General features: G+C 47.1%; 1 protein-coding gene across 5 annotated transcripts in view; it reads left to right on the forward strand.

Annotated features, from left to right (window-relative positions):
* CLIP2 (CAP-Gly domain containing linker protein 2) overlaps positions 1-22,205 on the forward strand; it is a 74,893-nt gene that overhangs the window by 47,203 nt on the left and 5,485 nt on the right. For 2 of the 5 annotated variants that reach the window (XM_083479548.1, XM_083479549.1), the window contains exons 4-14: positions 2,081-2,205; positions 4,773-4,986; positions 6,826-7,023; positions 7,726-7,829; positions 8,445-8,505; positions 10,563-10,667; positions 14,452-15,396; positions 16,579-16,636; positions 17,384-17,467; positions 19,650-19,806; positions 21,149-21,308. In XM_083479548.1, coding sequence (XP_083335674.1) covers positions 2,081-2,205; positions 4,773-4,986; positions 6,826-7,023; positions 7,726-7,829; positions 8,445-8,505; positions 10,563-10,667; positions 14,452-15,396; positions 16,579-16,636; positions 17,384-17,467; positions 19,650-19,806; positions 21,149-21,308 — 2,211 coding nt within the window. The remainder of the gene's footprint in view (positions 1-2,080; positions 2,206-4,772; positions 4,987-6,825; positions 7,024-7,725; positions 7,830-8,444; positions 8,506-10,562; positions 10,668-14,451; positions 15,397-16,578; positions 16,637-17,383; positions 17,468-19,649; positions 19,807-21,148; positions 21,309-22,205) is intronic. The other 3 variants (XM_083479550.1, XM_083479551.1, XR_014520033.1) reach the window with 2 other exon arrangements.

Consider the following 22,205-nt stretch of genomic DNA (forward strand, 5'->3'; position numbering starts at 1 on the left):
CAGCCTACTTTAGAGAGGCCAGGACTGATAGTGTAGCCCTGTGGGGAACCCACTGCCCCCCGGAATCTGATGCCTGAGGTCAAATCCACACCATACATTCAAAGTGCTTGTACCGCTTTAATAGTCACGACTTGCCCCAGAGAATCCTGGGGACTGGAGTTTGTTAAGGGCACTGACCTCACAGCACTGCAGTTCCCAATCCCTTTAACAAACTCCAGTTCCCAATATTCTGCATGACTTTTGCAGTTAGGAAAGTGATGGAGAAAAGCACTGAAAAATGTAGAATGAACGAACGATTAATGGGAAGACGTATAACGTGCTCACAAGCAATCAAAATGAACGTTTCATAAAGACACCAGCTGTGCACACGTCACTTTTTACTCCAGCGCATTCCCTCCACCGGTGTTTGAAGCCAAGCGTACATGATGTTAGCCACGATCCAAATTCATTCTGTAGTTTCTGGAGAAATGCCCCTCTGTGGTGCGTTTTCCTTCGATCCAGCTTCCATCTGATTAAAAACAGAAGCTGCGGTTAAGCTGTAAAGGTAAAGGGATCCCTGACCATTAGGTCCAGTTGTGACCGACTCTGGGGTTGCGGCGCTCATCTCGCTTTATTGGCCAAGGGAGCCGGCGTACAGCTTCCGGGTCATGTGGCCAGAATGACTAAGCCGCTTCTGGCAAACCAGAGCAGCGCACGGAAACGCCGTTTACCGTCCCGCCTGAGCGGTACCTATTTATCTACTTGCACTTTGACGTGCTTTCAAACTGCTAGGTTGGCAGGAGCAGGGACCGAGCAACGGGCGCTCACCCCGTCATGGGGATTTGAACCACCGACCTTCTGATCGGCAAGTCCTAGGCTCTGTGGTTTAACCCACAGCGCCACCCGCATCCCTTGTAGTTAAGCTGAGGTGTGGACAGTTGAGACAACAGTTGCACATGCCCAGATGGGATTTGGAGGCGAGAATTGCAGACGGGGGAAGAAGTCAGTAATGCTCACCAGGTGAAGAAATCCCCACCCCATCTTGTACAGCAGTGTGAAAATGCATCTTGAAATGCGTCTGGGGTGGTGTGAGAAACAACCTTACTGCATTTCAAGCTGCTGAGGTGTACCTAGCGCTTGTCTAATATCCTCATAAGCTTTATGTGAGCAAATTGGGATGGATGCTCGATTCCTTAGATCTCATAACCTTTTTTTAAAAGCTCAGATAAAACACTTTCATCTCCCAATGTGGTTCAGGTATCATTGTCTCATGATCTTTTTGGGTGGTGCCTATATATCGTAAAGTCGAAAATCAACGGAGAGGAAAATGACACACTTTGTTAGATGTGATTATCTTCTTTTTTTAAAAAAAGTAATATTTATTGAGAGTTTAATAATTACAAAAAGAAGAAAAAGGATTAAACAAAGCAAAACAATACAATACATAAAAAACTAAAAAAAACACTGCTTATCTTAACAAAACAAAAACAAAAACAGAAGCAATTAAAAACACATCCAATATTTCCATATCTTGTCTTTCATTTACTTGTTTCGACGACCTCCTCACACCTCCCTTTTTTGTATTCTAGTTCAGTTAGCTATTTCAGCAAATCCTTTCCCTCTTTCTCTGTTTTTGTCCTATAATTTATCTTAACACAATCTAACCTTATTTTTTCCCCTTTGGCCTATTAACAGTCTATTTTTAATTAATTCTTTAGATGTGATTATCTTGACCAATCTGTTAGAATATTATGTTGATGTGAGCAAATGCAAAAGTGAAATTAGATACCATAAACTGCAAAATTCTGTTTCCCTCTCGTTCTCTGGTAACAGTGGCCAGGGCTAATATTCTGCCAGAGTTGGTTTGTTTTTGTTTGTTTTTTTGCAATTTGAAAACCAAGCAAATTAGTGTCAAAATCAGTGAAGCACCTCAAAATTGCTTTGGAGTTGTGTCAAGCTTCTTATTCTGACCCCAAGTTACCTTTGATTCTGTCTTAATCTTTTTTTTCCTTTCTGTATGTTTATGTCTTTAAAAAAAATTTGTAAAATGTTTTGTTTGGTTCCTCTTCCCCGCCCCCCCCCCGCCCCCATGATTTTTCAGGTTGGCGGAACAAAAACTGGTGTCGTGCGATATGTGGGGGAGACGGATTTTGCCAAAGGGGAGTGGTGTGGAGTGGAGCTGGACGAACCTTTGGGGAAGAACGATGGAGCTGTTGCCGGAACAAGGTAGGGGGCCGCCTCAACCTGGGTGAGCAGTGTCCGTGTGTGCGGGGTTGTTCTTTTGCCCCGGAGCTTTCCTGTGAAAACCCGCTCCTTAGTGCCCAATCAGAGCCAGGGTCAATCCAGGTTTCCCAGAGCCGTTCGCTCTGGGTTTTCGCAGGGAAAGCTTCAGAGCAAAAAAGTGCTGTATTTTTCCATGTATAAGACTATATTTCCCCCCAAATTTTTAAAGTTTAAAATTGGGGGTCATTTTTTACACGGAATGTTGAAAATGTTTATTTATTCATTTTGTGCTAAAAAAATAGGTGTCGTCTTATACATGGGGGTGTCTTGTTGTTGTTGTTTAGTCGTGTCCGACTCTTCGTGACCCCATGGACCTGAGCACGCCAGGCACTCCTGTCTTCCACTGCCTCCCGCAGTCTGGTCAGGCTCATGTTTGTAGCTTCGAGAACACCGTCCAACCATCTTGTCCTCTGTCGTCCCCTTCTCCTTGTGCCCTCCATCTTTCCCAACATCAGGGTCTTTTCCAGGGAGTCTTCTCTTCTCATGAGGTGGCCAAAGTATTGGAGCCTCAGCTTCACCATCTGTCCTTCCAGTGAGCACTCAGAGCTAATTTCCTTAAGAATGGATACGCTTGATCTTCTTGCAGTCCATGGGACTCTCAAGAGTCTCCTCCAGCACCATAATTCAAAAGCATCAATTCTTCCGCGATCAGCCTTCTTGATGGTCTTGATGGGGGTGTCTTATACATAGAAAAATACGGTTTTTGCTTGGACACAGAGCTTTTAAGTGCAAATTGTTCCTGGAAACAGCAGAAGAAAGGTAAGTGAGGATAAGCCCGGAATGTTTCTGCAAACTAAAAGATACACATTTTAGAAATCCTTCTCACATATAAATTACGGTATTATTTGCTGAATTTGTTAGTCACTTAAATCGCCCAGGGCAACCTAAAAAGTGACTTACAACCAAACGGACAATAAACCCCACATACATATATTACAACCACGGGGAAAGAGAAGTAAATTAAAAACATCCTGCGCACTTCTGACCTACCCTGATGGTCTAGGTTTCTATGTGCCAAAGGTTTTATGAAGTGGTGTAGTCTGGACCACCTCAGTCGAGAATCAGGTGTATCAAGCCACTCTCAGACTGGACACTTATGGGGAGAGGCCCAGGGCAAACTGAGATGCCTGGAGGTTTCCTGATCTTCTGACACCTCTGAGGATCCGTCTCCCTGGCAACCAGCCGAAGGAGATGCTTTAGCCGAGAGGCATCCAAAGTTGCTTGGAAATAGCAACCATAAACAGCTGCTTGCAAAGGATTTGGAACACCCATTCAGCCCTCAGCTCTGCAATTCCCCAGCTCTGCTTCCCACAGGCAGAGAATATGGGGCAGCTGCCAGCTGCTTTTGTGCAAATTTTGAGGCGGCGCTCTGGAACAGCTGCTCACATCTGGGTGAGATGTTTGGCGTGCCTGTAGAGATCTTCACTTGCCTTTTCAGTGATACATCACTAACAGCTTATTTAGTCAGCTGAGCTGCCTGAGAAAAGGAATAGCCCTGCCCTCTTGGCCCAGACGTTGTCATCTGCTCTGCTGCCACATCTGATTATTTTTTTGTGGTGTGTGTATGTCATTTTTCTTGGGTGGGCTTGTTTTCCTAGGCAGCCGGGATCTGTATAAACAAGGCTATGTATTATGAGGAGAGTTTTAAGAACTGGCACCTGAGCAAGGTTTCCCCCTCTTCCTCTCCCATTCCCCCTTTCCTTGGGTATTGTGTCCTTTTTGAGGTTGTAGACTTCTCATTTTTCCTAGCTATTGTTGAAAGTCTATTATGATTATTATCTCCATCACCATCACCATCAATTTATTAATTGCCTTCTGAACAACTATCTCAAGGCAACGTGCGCAACAGATAATTGAAAACACAAAAACAGGTAACCTTTGAGGCCCTTCTTCGTGCGCCTCTTCCACGAGAGGGTGGCAACACAAGAAGAGGCCTTCTCTGTTGTGGCTCCCTGTTTGTGGAATGCTCTCCACAGAGAAGTTCGCCTGGTGCCTTCATATTTTAGGCACCATGTGAAAGCATTCCTCTTCATCCAGGCCTTTGGGCTGATTGACATCTGATGCCCTTTTAAATGTGTTGAGGGAAGGGGGATTCTTGGTTTGTTTTTCTTCTCATTTTTATTATAGGATGTTTTGCTTTTTATACTGTAATTTTATGTTGTGAGCCACCATGGCATCTATGGATGACGGGTGGTATACAAATTTAATTAATGATAATAGTAAATGATGATGAAGATGCCCTAGGATCTACGGATGAAAGGCGATATACAAATATAATAAATGACATTATTATTATTAATGTTGTTGTTGTTGTTGTTTTGTTTTTGTTGTTGTTATTAAACAGTGAGGGCAATACAAGATAGGTGCTCATGTTAAAGATCCATTTATACAGCTGGGAAATCCTATCAGGACAAAAATGACCAAAGCACCAACTGTGTTTTGGGATCCCAAGTAGGGGATCTGGAAGCATGGAGCAGGAACGTAACCCCTGCCTGTCTTTTCAACTCCAGGTATTTCCAGTGCCCGCCCAAGTTCGGCCTCTTTGCTCCCATCCACAAGGTCATCCGCATCGGCTTCCCATCCACCAGCCCAGCCAAAGCCAAGAAGAGCAAGCGAATGGCCATGGGCGTCTCGGCCTTGACCCACAGCCCCAGCAGCTCCTCCATCAGCTCCGTCAGTTCGGTGGCCTCCTCCGTCGGGGGAAGACCCAGCCGGAGCGGGCTGGTAAGGAGCAGCTTCCGTTCGGGAATGAAGGCTTGGGCCACATCCCCGCACCATAACTTTAAAGCACTGTGATCCCACTGTAAACAGTCATGGCTTCCTCCTCCAAGGAATGCTGGGAAGTGTAGTTTGTTAACGGTGCTGAGAGTTGTTAGGAGACACCCCCCCCCCCCTCTTTTAAGGAAAAGAGATGGATTTATTTACAGGCGGCGGCCATTTTGCGCACATCTAACTGAACCGGGTTCGCATCTCCGCTCCTCCACATGCAGCTGCTGGGTGACCTTGGGCCAGTCACACTTCTCTGAAGTCTCTCAGCCTCACTCACCTCATAGAGTGTTTGTTGTGGGGGAGGAAGGGAAAGGAGAATGTCAGCCGCTTTGAGACTCCTTAAAGGGAGTGAAAGGCGGGATATCAAATCCAAACTCTTCTTCTTCTTCTTTAGACGGAAGATGGCAGAACGAGGGTGGGGTGGGCTTATGCATGCTCTTCTCACAGAACCCCCGTGCAAAATGGTTGCTGCCTTTTTGCATTTCATAGATTAATAGAGTTGGAAAGGTTCTCCAAGTGTCATCTAGTCCAACCCCCCGCAATGTAGGGATATCAAAGCATCCATGACAGATAGCCATCCAACCTCTGCTTAAAAAGGAGAGCTTGTCCATTAAAAAGGAGAGAGGGAGTCCATTTATACCCCACCTTTTCCCTCTCAGGAGCTCAAGGTGACATTCATGGTTCTTCTCCCTGTCCTCAGTTAATCCCCACAACAGCCCTGTGAGGTAGGTACCTGGCCTGAGGTCACCCAGTGAGCTTCATGGCTGTGTGGGGATTTGAACCCTGGTCTCCTGGGTCCTAGCGCAACACTTTAACCACTACTTCACACTAACTAAATCAGAGTCCAGCGTCCTCTGAAGGGCTTGGGGAGGGCTGCTTCAGAGCGGGGGGGGGGGGGTAATATACTTACTTGTGAAGCTTGCCTGTGGCCCACAGTCTTGTCAATGTCAGACAAAGATCTATTTATTTTCCCTGGAGCGGTTCAACAATCAATCCCTCGTCCCTCTGGAAATTATAGCTCTGTGAGGGGAACAGGGACCTCCTAACAACTCTCAGCACCGAGCAACAAACTGCAGTTCCCAGGATTCTTTGGGGGGAGCCATGACTGTCAAATGATGCTTCAAAGCTGCCCTGTGGATGTGGTCTAAATGCAACAACTTGGTGCTAAATATTACTATTGCAATGCAGACTTGTTCCACTTTCTCTGCTGGCAAATAGGCTTTTTGCAGGTTCTCGTATTCTCCATGAAGGGAATAGGGGTGTTAAACCACAAAGCCTAGGGCTTGCCGATCAGAAGGTCGGCGGTTCAAATCCCCGTCATGGGGTGAGCTCCCGTTGCTCGGTCCGTGCTCCTGCCAACCTAGCAGTTTGAAAGCACGCCAAAGTGCAAGTAGATAAATAGGTACCACTCTGGCAGGAAGGTAAACGGCGTTTCCGTGCGCTGCTCTGGTTTGCCAGAAGCGGCTTAGTCATGCTGGCCACATGACCCAGAAGTTTTACGCCGGCTCCCTCGGCCAATAAAGCGAGATGAGCGCCGCAGCCCTAGAGTCGGCCACGACTGGACTTAATGGTCAGGGGTCCCTTTACCTTTACCTTTAGCCACGAACTAGATTTGGGGGGCAGAGGGAGGGAAGCCATGTTAAAAGAGGAATCGTAGTGCTTTAATCTACGGTGTGAATGGGGCCTGTGTTTGGATGTTGGGTTTGTCACGAAGCTGACGGACCGAATAATGGACCTGTTGTGTTTCTCATCTGAGCTTTTCCAACCTTCCTCCTCCTCCTGCTCCTCTTGCAGCTGACAGAAACTTCTTCTCGCTACGCCCGAAAGATCTCCGGCACGACAGCCCTGCAGGAGGCCCTGAAGGAGAAGCAGCAACACATCGAGCAGCTGCTGGCGGAGCGAGACCTGGAGCGAGCTGAGGTTGCCAAGGCAACTAGCCGCATCTGCGAGGTGGAGAAGGAGATCAGCATCTTGAAAGCACAACACGAGCAGGTAAGGGACTTGCCTGGGCCACCTCTGAGCTGGCAGAGAGGGATGAGAAAATCAGAAGCAGGGAATGAAGTGCTTTTTGTTGATCTGTGTGGTATAAGGAAGAGAACTTATACCGAATCAGACCATTGATTTATCTCTTTCTGCCCTACCTTGAGATTCCAGGAATCAAATTTAATAATTAAAACAAATACCTCAAGGACCCATATGAACCTGCCTAGACCCTGGGATCATCTTCTGAGACCCTTCTTCATGTGCCTCCTCCATAAGAGGTCCAGAGGGTGGCAACACAAGAACAGGGCCTTTTCTGCAGTGGCTCCCCGTTTGTGGAATACTCTCCCCAGGGAGATTTGTCTGCTGCCTTCATTATACACCTTTAGGTGCCAGGCAAAAATGTTCCTCTTCAACCTCTTCAACCTTGTGTCCTGAGTTTGAGTATCTTCAAAGCCCATGACACCTTTGGTCAAGGCTGTTCTCCAATTGGAGCGCTTACAGGCCAGTGTTTCCCACTTGTCGGTGTTTATACTACATTTTTTTAAGCTTTGCCTTGAGACAGTCTTTAAACCTCTTTTGTTGACCACCAGCAATACGCTTTCCATATTTAAAAGTATAACGGTGATATCTGTGTGCGTGTGTGCACATGCAGTCTCTATCTTGCCTGTGTGTGTGTTGCATGTTTTGGAAGCTTTCTTTTCCTTTCCTTAGTACGTCTCCGAAGCAGAAGGCAATTTGCAGAGAGCGCGAACCATGCTGGACAGGTCGCAGAAGGAGAAAGTGGAGTTGCTCAACCAGCTGGAAGAGGAGAAAAGGTATCCATACTAGAGCAGGGGGCAGTGAAACACACAGCCCCCCTCCTTTCTCACACACACAGAGGGATTTGGTGTTGACAGCCCCAGCGATGGCACTTCCGGCTAGCAATGAGGGATGCTGAGAGAAACCTGACAGAAACCGGAGGGTGGAAATGCTGGTTTTCCCTTATTTGTCTGGCAAAAGAAACTCAGTCCTGCAAGCATGATTGGCACCTGTCCTTTGGAACCCCAGTTCCCCACTGCATATCAAACAGGCCCCTTTTCTCTGTTGTTCTTTCGGCTCCTCTATCAACCGGCCTTCTAAAACCCAGGCGGCATGTGTCCTAGATCTGAACTGATTTGATGTATGTGATGCTGTTGTTTTAAACTGTTTTTATATTCATAGGTTATTCAGTGTTATTTTATGCAATTGTTTTTATGTCTCTATCTGCTTTATGTATGTCATTATATTGCAAATCTCATTGAGAGGTCTTGCGGGAAGCAGTTCAGAAATTTGGTAACGATGCTTTACTTAATCAGCGCAAGAGAGATTCAGAGGATTTTTTAATCACACCCCAAAAATACAACCTTCATGCTAATGCTTTCCCCTCCCTGACTTCTTTTTTTCCGCCTCAGGAAGGTGGAGGATTTGCAGTTCCGCGTTGAGGAAGAATCCATTACGAAGGGAGACTTGGAGGTAATCTGTGGCGGCCCCACACTTTTTAAAATGCATGAGCTGAGTTGTCAGCCTTTCTGGCCCAGCCTTGTTTCAATAATAAACAGAGCTATATTGATTAGCTGCTGCCTGACGAAGTGCAGGGCTGGGACATGTGTTTTCCGAACGGCTTTCACAAAGGACCGTTTTCGGACGACGTGCCACAGAGCTGACATTCCTCGCTTGTGCTTTGGGTCAATCATGGGGCGAGTTTTGTTTAGTTTTGATCTCTATGGAGCTTTTATTCTCTGGTGAGGGGGACTCAGTGCATTTATTTCACTGGAGGGGAGGTGAAAAAGCACATTGAATGCAGAGCATATCATGAGTGTCTCTAAGTTCTGGATTGTGGTGGGTTCCCCCTCACTGCCCTGCTCCTCTCCCAATTTTGTTCCAGTTTTGCCTGCTATTTAAACAAGTCTTGCTCTGCATCCTGGTTAGGAGTAAAACTGTATTGTCCCTTTGAGTGGGGGAAGGAGGAGGAGGAGCGTTTCTGCGCTGTTAGGGTGATATCAAACTTAAGTCACTCTCGAAATAGACTGGAATTAAGCAGCTTAAGTACATTGATTTCAATAGGACTACTCTGAGTTTGACAAACTTTGGATATCACCTGCGGAAAGAAAGGCTTAATGTCAACCGCATTAAACATGCTGACATACAGTAAGGATTCTTAATTAAAATCTAACTACTTTTGGGTGGAGGTAATTCGAAATGAGGAAAGCAGAATGCATTTATTTATGAATTTAAAATATCTTTGTGTATCCTATTTGGAAAACGCTACTTTGGCTTGGTGTTCGTATGCTTTCCACTTCCTAAGTGTATTAAAGAAGGGTGAAACTGCTTTTGAACTGTGCAGCATTCCCAAAGCAAAACTCGGATTAAAAGGTGAAGTGAACGCGATTCACCCAGGGCACTTTGGTCCATAGAAGGAGGAGCACGAGGCCGAGAATGGCAGGTTCTCCGAAACGCTGACTACGTCTGTGCGTGAAGCTCTGAGGGAGAATCGCTGCAAGGGGACAGAGAGGGCTTGGGTCAAATGGAACCCTGCAGTGGCAGGCTTGTCTCTACTACTCTTGGGTGGAGACAGTCTTGAGGGGTCTGGGACGAGGCTGGTTTGGGACGAAACACTCTCATCGCAAGCAATTATTTGCATGTGCAGTGGGACCTGAAGGAGCGTCTCCACTCCCGTCGTTTTGCCCAGACACTGAGGTCCAGCCCCGAGGGCCTTCTGCGAGAAGCCAAGTTACAGGGAACCAGGCAGAGGGCCTTCTCGGTAGTGGCACCGGCCCTGTGGAACGCCCTCCCACCAGATGTCAAAGAGAAAAACAACTACCAGACTTTTAGAAGACATCTGAAGGCAGCCCTGTTTAGGGAAGCTTTTAATGTTTAAGAGGTTATTGTATTTTAATGTTCTGTTGGAAGCCACCCAGAGTGGCTGGGGAAACCCAGCTAGATGGGCGGGCTATAAATAATAAATTATTATTATTATTATTATTATTATTATTATTATTATTACTTGGGGCTGCCAGCAATTCAGGGCGAACAGAGCTGGTCCTCTGTGCTTGGTACCTTCAGGAAAGAGCACCTGGAGATAAATATACAGAATAGACGGGCGGTTGTCTAGGGCAGCAGTTTGCAGTGATAGGTTGTCTCATCTCAGACCAGGAGATGGGTGTCTTTACGTTTACATTGATAACTTTTGGGGGGTGCCTGCACATATGTGCTGCCACAGTTCAGAGGGTTGACTCGGAAAAGCTGTCTCTCAATTGCGTGGCAGTTACTGCCCCTTGCTGCCTCTTGCTTGAGTGGGCTTCCCTGCCTTTATGGATCTTACGCTCTCTTTATTCTCCTGTTTGTGAACTGCCTTCCTTTGCCCTGTTTTCTGGAGAAGATAACGACATTGCACTTCTCCTCTTGTCCGTTCTCTTTATTTATTCCTCTGTTTTCTACTCTCTTTCTCCCTCTCCCAATTTTTTTGTTTTGTTCTATCCCCCCCCCCTTTTCCTTCTGTGTTCTTTCTTTTATTTTCTCCTCCCGACCAGACCCAGACCCAGCTGGAGCATGCCCGAATACGGGAGCTCGAGCAGAACCTCCTGTTTGAGAAGACACAGGCTGAAAAGCTTCTCAAAGGATTGGAGGACTCTAGGGTAATCTGTCCCTAATGCTCCCCACCCCGCAAAACGGTCTCATCCTGCCCTGCTCCACGCAACCCAATGCCTGTGGATCAGATTGCTTGCATCTGTTTTGATACCAACAAATCCTTAACCTCCCCCCCCCAAAAAAAAGAACCACTTTTGTTTTCGTTTCTGTTGTTTTGGTCTTCAGCTTTCATTATTTCATTTATTACATTATATTTGCAATTTCCGCTCTTCCTCTTCGCCCCCTTCCCCACCCGCTCTCTCTAACGCCCTGCAAAGGGTTGCATTTTGCAGTTTTGCCTTCTCCTGTAAAAGGCAAACCCTTCCTTTTGGTTTTCTGTCCTTCAGCTTCTCATGCAACATGATAACCACTGGGACTGGAGCAAACCGTCATTTGCCATCCGATTTAACCAATCGATAATCGCTGGCCGAATACAGAGGGCCATTTATCTGGCAGTGTGTGTGTGTCTGTACCCTCCTTGACAGGCTGCCACCTGTTCTCATGCCACCTGGGGAGTGAGGAGAAGGGTTTTAAAAACGATTCGCCATATATCCTCACCGACCCAAAAAGAGGGTTGGGAACGAGACTTGGAATTCCTTGGCCACCAGCTTCCCAAGCAGTTCTGAATGGAATCATAGAATTGTAGAGTTGGAAGGGACCCTCGAGGGTCATCTAGTCATAGCTGTCAACTGTCCCTTATTTGGCGGGAAAGTCCCTTATCCCAGCGCTGTGTCCCGCTGCTGTCCCTTATTGATGATGTCCCTTAAATTTCTTGGGTTTCAAAGGAAGCAGCTCCTCTCCCTCCCTGCCGACCAGGGAGCAGGGAGGCTCCAACTGGGTTGCTTGGCTGCATTGCTCACCCAATAAGGAGTCTAAGAACAACTGAGGGGTGGAGCTTGCATGCCTTGTGCTGATCAAATTGGCCGCGTTGCCTGGGGACTCGCCTTTGCTCAGCGCTTCCCAGCAGAGAGGTGACGGTGGTTTTCCTTGCTGCATTCCTTGCCGGGTTGCTGCGCTGTGGGAACCACCGCTTGAGGCTTTGTTTGGCTGCTGTCTGGGTTTTCTGCCTTTGGCTCGGAGGGGCTCAGAAGTTGAACATACCTGTGCCTGGAAAATCCCTTGTTTTGGCTGCAGATCCCTTATTTTCAAGGCTGCTGGTCCCTTATTTTCAAATCTGTAAGTTGACAGCTATGCATCTAGTTTAACCCCCTGCCGTGCTGGAATGTCAACTAATTGTCCATGCTCCTTGATAAATGGCCACTTGTATTCGTCCTTTCATCATCGCAGAGCTCTTCAGGGCCCCAGGAATTCTGCATTGAAACCAAATTCCTGTAGTGGTGGGACCAGAATCCAGGAATGCAAATTAAACTGGGTGCATTAACTGTTAAAATGGACGTGGTGTTGGGTGTCAGGGTATCACTGGGTGCTTGAAGAAGGCCGTGCGTCTCTGGTTCTCTGTCCGCCTGGGTCCAGTTCTGTCCTCCTCTCTGAGGCTTCCTCTCTGCCCCATCCTCTGGCTTGCTGAGCTGTTTGGAACTTGTGTGACTCTCAATTTCTGCGTGGAGGTCTTTCCAAGTTAGCTTCTTTCCTGTGCGCTTTTATTTATTCATTTTAAGCACCTGCAGCCCACCCTTCTGTTGAAAAGGCCCCTAGAGCAGCTTACCTAGGACAAGGCAGTCTCTTGCCTGTTACAACACAAAAGGAAAAGGGACGAGAAGGGAAGAGGGGGCGGAATAGGTGACTTCTAAGCGACTCTGCAATTCTGTGTTTGCAGCCATGCGTGGATCTGGTGGGGTTGGTTTGAGATCTGTTCCTTGAGATTTCCTGCCTCTGAAAGCGCCTTCCTTCCATTTCTTTTCACCATGACTCGCAAGCCAAACATGCTGCTGCTTACCGTACCCCGCATTAAGCTAGCCAGCTGCTTCCCAGCCCATCATTCAACATTAACCATGGTCAGCAATGCGCTTCGCATCAAGCACCCTTCCTGACTCCTTCTTTTCTCGAACTCAGCTAATGGCTCCTTCTAACCGACTTGGCATGACTTGGTTTCTTTCTTTCTTTCTTTTAAAAAAGGGCACTTCACCCTTTTTACACCAGGGTAAGCCATGTGGCAATAGAGGGGACAAAGTTAACTTAGCAATGAGCAGAAGCAACTCCGATGTTACCTGGATCATGTTTCGTTGTTAAGGGGTTCCTTTGGCCCCAGGAAGCAAGGGACCAAAGTTGGGGTGGGGCAGAATGCTGATGTTTTCATTGATGGCTGTGCAATGGGTCACCGCTGTTCCCATTTGACAGGTGGGAAAGACTGAGGTTGATTGATGGGGCAAGGTGTGTGTGTGCGCGCGCGCGAGAGAGAGTGCGTGTGTGAGCTTTCAGGAGCCTGTCGCACCCGGGTGGGAAAACTGAGCACTTCCGACTACAGGTGTGGAAGGAATCTTTTTAAAAAGTCCTCTGTGTTTTGTCTGTCTGTAAGGCTGTCATTGTGCAGACACCGTCTTTGGAATATTTTTTTATACCACTTTTTATTAATAACTGCAATTTTTTCTTTTAAATTACAGTGGAACCTCGGTTGTCGAACACTTCGGAAGTCAAATGTTTCCGCTTTTGAATGCCGACAACTCGGAAGTGAATGCTTCCATTTTCAAACGCACCTTGGAAGTTGAATGGCTTCCGAGACGCGTTTCTCCATGTTTTCAGTGGATTTCGACCGCCCATTGCGCCTCGGTTGTCGAATGTTTCAGAAGTCGAACGGTCTTCCGGAACAGATTACGTTTGACAACCAAGGTTCTACTGTATTGTTGTAATCTGCTTAGGGTTGCTGTTGCTTTTTTTTTTTAACAGCCAGCCAGTATATAATTCTTGTTAAATTTAAATTCATTCTAATGGAGAAAATTAAAAATAAGCAAGGAAAAATAAGCCAGCCTAATCCACTCCTAGGGACCCATTGTTTTGGGGTGGTTTGTTGTTGTTTTTTGCAATATATGGCTTGCCTCCATATGTACACATGCACACCCTGCCAGCCACAGTGATGGGGGATTTCACAGCTGGTAATAGGCCACATGGGACCCGGGACAAAATGATGCCATGCCAAGCTCTCCTGTTCCGGGTGCCAGCCAGCCCATTTTCCTTCTTCCAGGCTATTGACAGCCATCCCTAAATTTGCGTCTTCGGTGTAATGCCAGTGGCAAGGATCCTTTACCTAGAAATATTACTGCTATTGTAAAATGACATGGTTCTTAGAGAGAGAGAGAGAGAGAGATGTGTGAATGCTTACCCTGGTGCAAAAAAGAAGAAAAACCAAATCATACCTCAAAAGGAAGGTTCTGTTTGCATTAGCAATGTACTTAGACATTTGCCTTCCCTCTGCTGAGAGTCTTTTCATACAGCAGCCAGCTCAGTTTTGCCACCAAATTCCCAACTTTTTAAATGAAGTTTGCGTTAGCCTCTTTCGCCTGGCGCAACCAGACATCCAGTTAAAACAGGAATAGCGGGGAGAGCCTATGTTCCTCAGATGTTGCCATACTACAACACTCATCATCCTCCGCACTGACCATGCTGGCTGGGACTGATGCTCGGCAACATCTGGAGGGCCACAGATTCCTGCGCCTAAAAATGTATTGGGCTGTCTATTATTATTATTATTATTGTTATTATTATTATTATTATTATTATTATTATTATTATTACCGTTATGATACACGGTGTGAAAAGACCCCAAAAGAAATGGGCAAGTATGAAAAGGCAAGGGCTGACTTTGCGTATGTGCGTTTATTTTATCGTCCACTCTTCCAGCTGACTACGGTGGCCGAGAAGTCACGGATCCTCCAGTTGGAGGAGGAGCTGGCCTTAACGCGAGGCGAGGTGGAGGAACTCAGGCAGTGCTTGAAGGACACCCTTCCTCCGGATTCTCCGGACCACAGCCTCGGCTTGCAGACGGAGGCCCTGCGCCTCCGCGACCAGCTGCTTTCCGCTAACAAGGAGCACCAGAAAGAGAGCAGCCAGCTGAAGGAGAAGTACGAAAGGACGCTGAAGAAGCACCAGCAGGAGATCGAGAAGCTGAAGGCCCTGAACGAAAAGTACTCGCAGGAAATCGTGGACCTCAAGCAGAAGGTCCAGCAGGCCACCAACGAGAACATGGGCCTCATGGACAACTGGAAGTCCAAGCTGGACACGCTGGCATCCGATCATCAGAAGTCGCTGGAGGACCTCAAGGCCACCTTGAACACGGGCCCCGACAGTCAGCACAAGGAGATAGGGGAGCTGAAGGCTGTGGTGGAGAGCATCAAGATGGAGCACCAGCTGGAGCTGGAGAACTTGAAGGCTAAGCACGACATCGAGACGGCCGTCCACATCAAGGAGAAGGAAGGCCTGAAGCTGAAGGTGCAGGAAGCCAAGGACGAGGTGGAGGAGAGCGACAGGAACTGGAAGCAGCAGTTGGAGGCCAAGACCAATCAGCACCTGTTGGAGCTGCAGGACCTGAAGGACAAGTGCCGAGACGCGGATCTCCGAGCACATGAGCTGGAGAAGCTTCACGGCGACTATGAGGATCAGGCGCAGGCCATCGCTTTCCTGAAAGAGCAGATCGCTCTGGCCGAGAAGAAGATGCTGGACTATGAGACGCTGCAGAAGACGGAAGTCCAGAACAAGCAGGAGATCCAGCGGCTGCAGGAGAAAGTCCTTGTGCTGGAGAACAAGCTGCAGTCCACAGAAGCGCTTCATCCTTCTCAGCACACCAACGTACGTTGACTGGCCTAGCTGATTTCCAGCACCTTCCTCCACCCCCTCACCCACCCCCCACTTTTTAATTGTCTTTAAAACTCCCGGATGCATTTACAAAGATGCTAGCACACGACTGAGGATTTGAAGCGGGCAGTAATGTTTTTTCCAAAACCAGGGCCGTCCCTAGTGTTAGACAAAGTGAGGCAACAGCCTCAGGTGGCAGACATTTCCAAACATTCCCTTCTGTTGTAGGACAGAGCTTTGCGTGCTACGCATCCTGTCTTTGCAGGGCCGGATTAAAACCTTTAGAGACCCTAAGCACTTAAAAGATTTTGGTGCCCCCGTATATATCCAGTTCAAAATATAAACAACAATAAACCGTAAAACAAGATTTTATTTTTCGAGATAAAACGAAACCTAATGCAAGATAGAAAGCGATGTTTATTGTCGTATGCTTCCACTTCTAAAAGAATGCTAGGTTTGGAGGAGCAGAGGCAGATTGAGAAAGTAAGGTGGGAACTCTAATAAAGACAAGGAGTTTGTGCTGGGTCCAGGGGCAGAACGGAAGCCGGCGACAGCGTCTGGGGAGACAAGGAAGCAAACAAACAAATGAAAATGGCATAGCGCAATACAGACCTGCGTAAGGAAGAGCCATAGCTTGGCGGCTGACTGGCAGGCTGTTCTGAAGGTGGCTCTGCCTCTTGGGTCAACAATGGCTGTTTTCAGGTCCTGCCTTTATCAGAGCCCCGATCCACCTTTCGGAAAGAGCCCTAGTTTCATGTCAGAAAGCCCTATGCTCAGTCCCCAGCACTTCCTGTTCAGAACCATGAGGACTAGAGTCTTACTTTTTACATAGGTGGTCAGAAATTCAGTGACAGAGCACTTGGTTTCAGGTTTAGTCCCCAAGGGCAGCTCCGGGGAGGAGTCCTGTTTGAAACTTTGGAGAGCTCCTGCCAGCCAGTGTAGGCTACACTGAGCTAGATGGACCAGTGGCCTGACTGTGCAAGGCAGCGCCTGTCCTAGGTGCTTCTGACCAGGCTGTGTACACAGTCCCCTGTTCCTTTCCCTAATATGTGCGCAGTCCTTCTGACGTCTGGGGAATGTGTACAATGGCCAGTTGTGCACATTCTCCATTTGATTTGCATGAGCCAAGGTGCACCCGAAAATTTTACGCTTGCGTGTTTTTACCGTTTGTTACAGATGATTGAAACCAACGACATTTCAGAAGAGAAGATCAAGATGAAGCAGACCATGGAAGGTAACTCTCTCTAGAAATCAGACAGGCTGTGTTAAGTTTCAGAGGCCAGGCTAGAAACTGGCTTAATTTCAGGAGGCTATGAATGTCACTCTAATGTTTCTTGCTTCTGATGTTTGAGCCTATGTTTTCAGTTTTGCCAATTGTGCTATTCCCCACCTCCCTGTAAGCAGCGCCGGATTTACGTATAAGATAAACAAGTTATAGCTTAGGGCCCCACTCTCTTGGGGCCCCCAAAAAAATTTAAAGGAAAAAAAACACCTGGATGTACATTTCCAAAATATAAGATAAAAAACAAATTAAATAAAACCTACATACAGCAACAGTCTTATGTGTTGTGTAGGCTCCTATGCTGTAAGTAATGGGCCCTGTCTGCTAGCCTGCTCCCTAAAATATCACTGGTTTGCTCATTTCTATATATAGGGTGCCTACTTTCTGCATGGACTAGTTGCATGGCAACATGTGCAAATGGCTTTAGATCCCTATTAGGTCCATAGATGACCATAGAGCATATATTCAACACAAAAAACATCGACAATTGGTTGTTGACAAAGGAGAGCTGGACATATAAAAGGGCCCCATTACCTTTAGGGCCTCATTAGTCTAAATCTGGCCCTGCCTGTAAGCTACATTGAGACATATAGTGAAAATTGGGGTGTTAATCCCTTAAACAAATGAATAAATGAAGCCCCTAATAATATAAGCTTGCAAACGTAACAGGTGACCCGGCTCCCTCTTATCCTCCTGCAGATCTCCAGGACAAGCTGAGTAAGAAAGATAAAGAGGTGTCATCACTTGTCTCCCAAGCAGACACACTAAGGACTCAAGTAAGTGGTAAGTTTGCTTAGGCTTGTGTTGGTCAGACTGACAGATAATTTCAGCCGGGGGGGGGCGAGAACGGACATCTATTTTAGTCCTCACTTTAATGGAGGGGCCGAATCTACACCTGGGCTGCACCACTTTAGAGCTGAGAGGAGGGATCTCACACAACTGATGTGAATCGCCTGCACATGGAAACCAAGCAGCTCAGGGGGAAAGCAAAACTAGGGCCCTCCTCTATGTGCGAAACCCGACAGTTGTTGCTGGAACGAAAGGCCAGCTTTTAGTATGTGCTAGTGGCTGAAATCGTGGAAAGTTGTATTACTGATGGTTGATGACTCATAAAGCTGGTGTTGTTGTTTTTTTAGAATAATACAATAAAATTATGCATGATCAGAAAGACGGTGTAAGGCAGAATAGAATGCAACAAACGGTTTTGAATTATCCTTATTCTATAAAAAGTTATAGCCAGATAAAAGGAGTTATACACAGAAAGTTGTGAAAAAGGTTATTTCATCACCGTTTCTGTTAGTACTTGATGTGGGAAGCTTTTGCTGCAATTACAGCCCTGCAACCATGTCCCATGGAGCGAACCAAGGATTTTAGTTCATCAGGTTTTATAACGTGAAACCGTGATTGGATTATTGATTCTATCAATGGTGCTTTATTCCTTGGATACTTCTGACTAACAAGTTTCTTTAATCGGCTCCACAAATTTTCTATTAGATTCAGGTTAGGGCTATTACACTCTGTCATTGGTCAGTTTTGAGTTTAGGATATCCACTTCCTGTTACATAAGGCAGACATGCTTTTTTTCCCTGGTTATTTGGCTGCAACATTTGATAGAATAAAGATAATCCAACGTAGGGTTGCCATATTTCAAACAGTGAAAATCTGGACAGAATTTATTTATTTTAGCTTTTGGGAGGGGCAGAAACTTTGACGTTTTTAAGCTAAGGTAATTTTATGGGAAATCAGCAAAAGCGACACTGGTTGCCATACGTCCGGATTTTCCCAGACCTTTTTTCGATTACTGCCCGGATGTCCAACACGATTTGTTCCATTATATCCTGTGTTAAATTATCTTTCTAATGGTGTATAATTTTTTGGTATTATTCTAAAAAAGACTGATGTTATGAGCCATCAAACCTTAGAAATACAAATTTCCTTAAAGCTTCCCACACGTTTGACCCCTAGTATGGTCTCTCAAGTCCCTATGGCTGTAACAGCCTGAACAAAAGAAGCCTTTTTTTAAAAAAAAAACCCAACCCCAAAGAAAGTGTTTCAAATTAGTTCTACCATTGATTTAATACTTCTGCTGATAAAAATGCCAGCCTGTGTACAAACCCAAAGTACACAGAATTTAGTTCTGTTGCATTAATACCCTGCTTCTCTTCCATTGTGCCAACCCTAGGTGGTTACATCTCAAAAGACACAGCACACAAGGAAAAAGGGTTGGGAGGGAGGAAGAAGAAGAAAGAAACGCAGACACGAATTCTGTATATTCCACCTTCTTTCCGTCATGGAACCCAAGGGGGCATGCGTGTGGTTAACCAGACCCAGACCTGCTTAGCTTCATCAAGATGGTGGCCTCAGATGACAGTGTGGGATGAATAGACGGGGACAGAGACGTTACTAGGGACTTGCCCTCTTAGGAAGGTGAAAGGGCCCCCTCCTCTGGTTGGGAGGGCCCTGGACAGGATGTTGAAGGTTGCATTCTGTCCTTATCCATGTCTTTCCAGGGAAAGGCCAGGTTTGGTGCTTATGACATCAGAATGTAAGCTAATCTGTCCTGTTCTCACACTGGCCAGCCAGGTGCTCCTCCTCCTGATTGCAAGAGCGCTTCCACTTTCTGCAATTTCCAGCAGGATTGAGAAGGGCTGCACTTAGGAGGAAGACAGAGTCGGTTCATGGCGGCCACAGAGCAGGGACTGCAAGCTCTTTAAGAACAGGGCTGGGCTGCCAAATTTGCGGAACTACATCTCCCATCATCCCTGACCAACGGGGGCTGCTGCGAGTTGCAGTCCGGCAGATAATCCAGAGGACCACTGCAGTTCCTGATCCCTGTCTTAGGGAGGATCTTGCATGGCCCTGCCTTGCCTTGCCAAGAGACAGAGAGAGAGAGAGGGAGAGAATCTGCTTTACCTTTTCTCCCTCCACCCCCCTCAAATGCACACGCTTTCCTTTGGTCCGGCAGCCTTGGAAAACAGATGCAGGAGTACCGAGAGGAAGGCAGATTCTCTGTTGAAAGAGAAGAAGAGGCTGGAAGCCGAGCTGGAGACGGTGTCTAGGAAAACGCACGATGCTTCTGGCCAGCTGGTCCTCATCAGCCAGGAGCTGCTGAAGAAAGAAAGGTCAGTCTCCTCCGTCGGCTTAGCAACCCCACCTTCAGCTTCCAACATCTCCTCTTCCAGTTCACCCACTCATCGTTGTCCCACCACCAATTCCCTGGGCTCTGAGGCTTCTTTTTTATAATTTTTTATAAATACAGTGCAAGTACAATATGGGCATGACTTTAAATTAACATCTTACATTAAAAACCTGACGGTACCAAAGGTTATTCACCAAAGCCAGACTAAACGTCTTTCCTTCTGCAGTGTTGGACGGCAGATGGAGAGGAGTTCCCTACCAGGACAGACTTTGCTCGTGTGCTCAAGACATTGATTCTATATATTTTGCTGCACTGTGCAAAATATGAGCAAGCCAGGGCTGAACTGATATTAACCTTGCTGGTACCTTTCCCAGGAAAATCAGAGGCTCACTATGTCAGGTTCCTATTGGAAGACTGGGCAAACGCTAGAACATTAGCAGTGGCAAAGTTTTTATCAGTGGTTGCAAGAACCAATGTTTCCTATCTCTAAGTCTGAACAAAATGCTTGTTTAACCTGGAGGTAGGCTGTCTGAATTGTGCATTGCTTTGTAACGATTTGTTGGGTCTCTGGACCGTAATAAAGATTGATTGATTGATTGATTGATTGATTATAATTTTTTATTAGGTTTTTAATCATTTTATACATATCAAACATAACCTTTTCGAACATTCAAATACAGGGTTCTTTTGAACCTTCGGACCTCCTTCCCTCCCTCCATGGATTCCATGTTTAAATTTAAGTTTCCCGCATCTTTTACCATTATCTATCTATTAAATAACTGTAATTATCATACATAATTCCACATTACAAGTGTCTTGACATCCGTGCCAAAGATTTTAACTGTTTACGGTGGTCTTTTCAGTAAATTGCAAATTTACTCCAATCTTTAGTAAATACTTGATCTTCCTGGTTTCGAATCTTTCCCGTCTGTTTTGCCATCTCCGCATACTCCCATCAGTTTCAATTGCCATTCTTCTCCTTCCTTCCATCTCTGGGCTAGTAGCATTCTCGCTGCTGCTGTTGTGTACATAAAAAGTCTTTTATCTTCTCTCGGTAACTCTTCACCTGTTAGACCTAACAAAAAGGCCCTGAGCCTTCTTCCCTTGCTGGTTCCTCAGCTGGTTCCTCTCACCAATCCTCTGTGTCTAACTAGTCCTTGACAATCCTTGAATAGCTGCCTGGCAAAGCTCTCCCCCAGCCTTTGGACAGTGAAAGGGCACAGTGCCGCCAGCAAAACCTCCAATGTTTGTGTGTGTGGAGAGCACTAGCTAAACGTCTGCAATAAAGCCCCCTTGTTGACGTTCTCCTGGCTCTCTCCCGCCAGGAGCCTGAACGAGCTGCGAGCTTTGCTCATGGAAGCCAACCGGCACTCCCCTGGGCCCGAGCGGGACTTGAGTCGCGAGGTGCACAAAGCCGAGTGGAGGATGAAGGAGCAGAAGCTCAAGGACGACATCAAGGGACTCCGGGAAAAGCTGATCGTCCTGGTGAGCTGGTGGAGGGCTGGGCTGGGTGCCCAGAGCATTGGGGGGCTGTGGCGGAGGGCTCAGGGGCGTAGCAAGGGGGATGCGGTGGGTGCGGACCACCCCGGGTATCACCACTGAGGGTGACAAAATGGTGGGCGGCACTGCAGTGCGCCCGAGCCATGCATCTCTCCTGGGAGTGATGTGGTGGCTTGGGTGCCCACGGGCTAATCGCTGCCCCAAACGGTCCGCCTGTAGGGTGGCTGAGTGAAAGGAGGCAAGAAAACTCCTCTGAGGCCCTGCGGAGTGTCCTGCCCCGGCTGGCCCCACCCCGTGGGTGGCTGGCTCCGTCCCCAGGCACAGGACACGCACAAGGCCCCAGGCCCACCACTGGGAGGGTTGAAGGCTTGAGCCACATGACGCTGGGCCGCTGCAACGCTCTCTCTCTCTCTGGAGCTGCCTTTACAAGTGGCCTGGAAACTTCCATTGACTAAAAAGGCCATCCCCCCCCCTCATCACCCCTGAGCTTGGGTCCAGTTCATTGATTCGACATGTTGCCAGACTCCAGCACCCATCAGCTCCAGCCATTATGGCTGATGGTCAGGAATGATGAGAGTTGCAGTCCACCAACAACAATTGGAGGGCCTCCGGTTCCCCACAGAATTCCAAGTGCCTCCATTGGCATCTCAGGCCTTTGCAGGAGGGCAACCTGCAGCCTGAACTCATTTTATGAGGCCCCCCCATACACACCATATATTTTAAAGCACACCCCCGTCCCAGATTCCTGGGGACCACAGTTTACCCCTCTCAAAAGCTACAGTTCCCATAAATTACCATTTTCGGGATTCTGTTGGGAAAACCGTGCCTGTTTGAAGTGGTATGACGCTGCTTTAAATGTATTGTGCAGATAGGGCCTAAAGT

Source organism: Podarcis liolepis (assembly GCF_965112155.1).
Source record: "Podarcis liolepis genome assembly, chromosome: 16".
In the NCBI taxonomy this organism is placed as follows: Eukaryota; Metazoa; Chordata; class Lepidosauria; order Squamata; family Lacertidae; genus Podarcis; species Podarcis liolepis.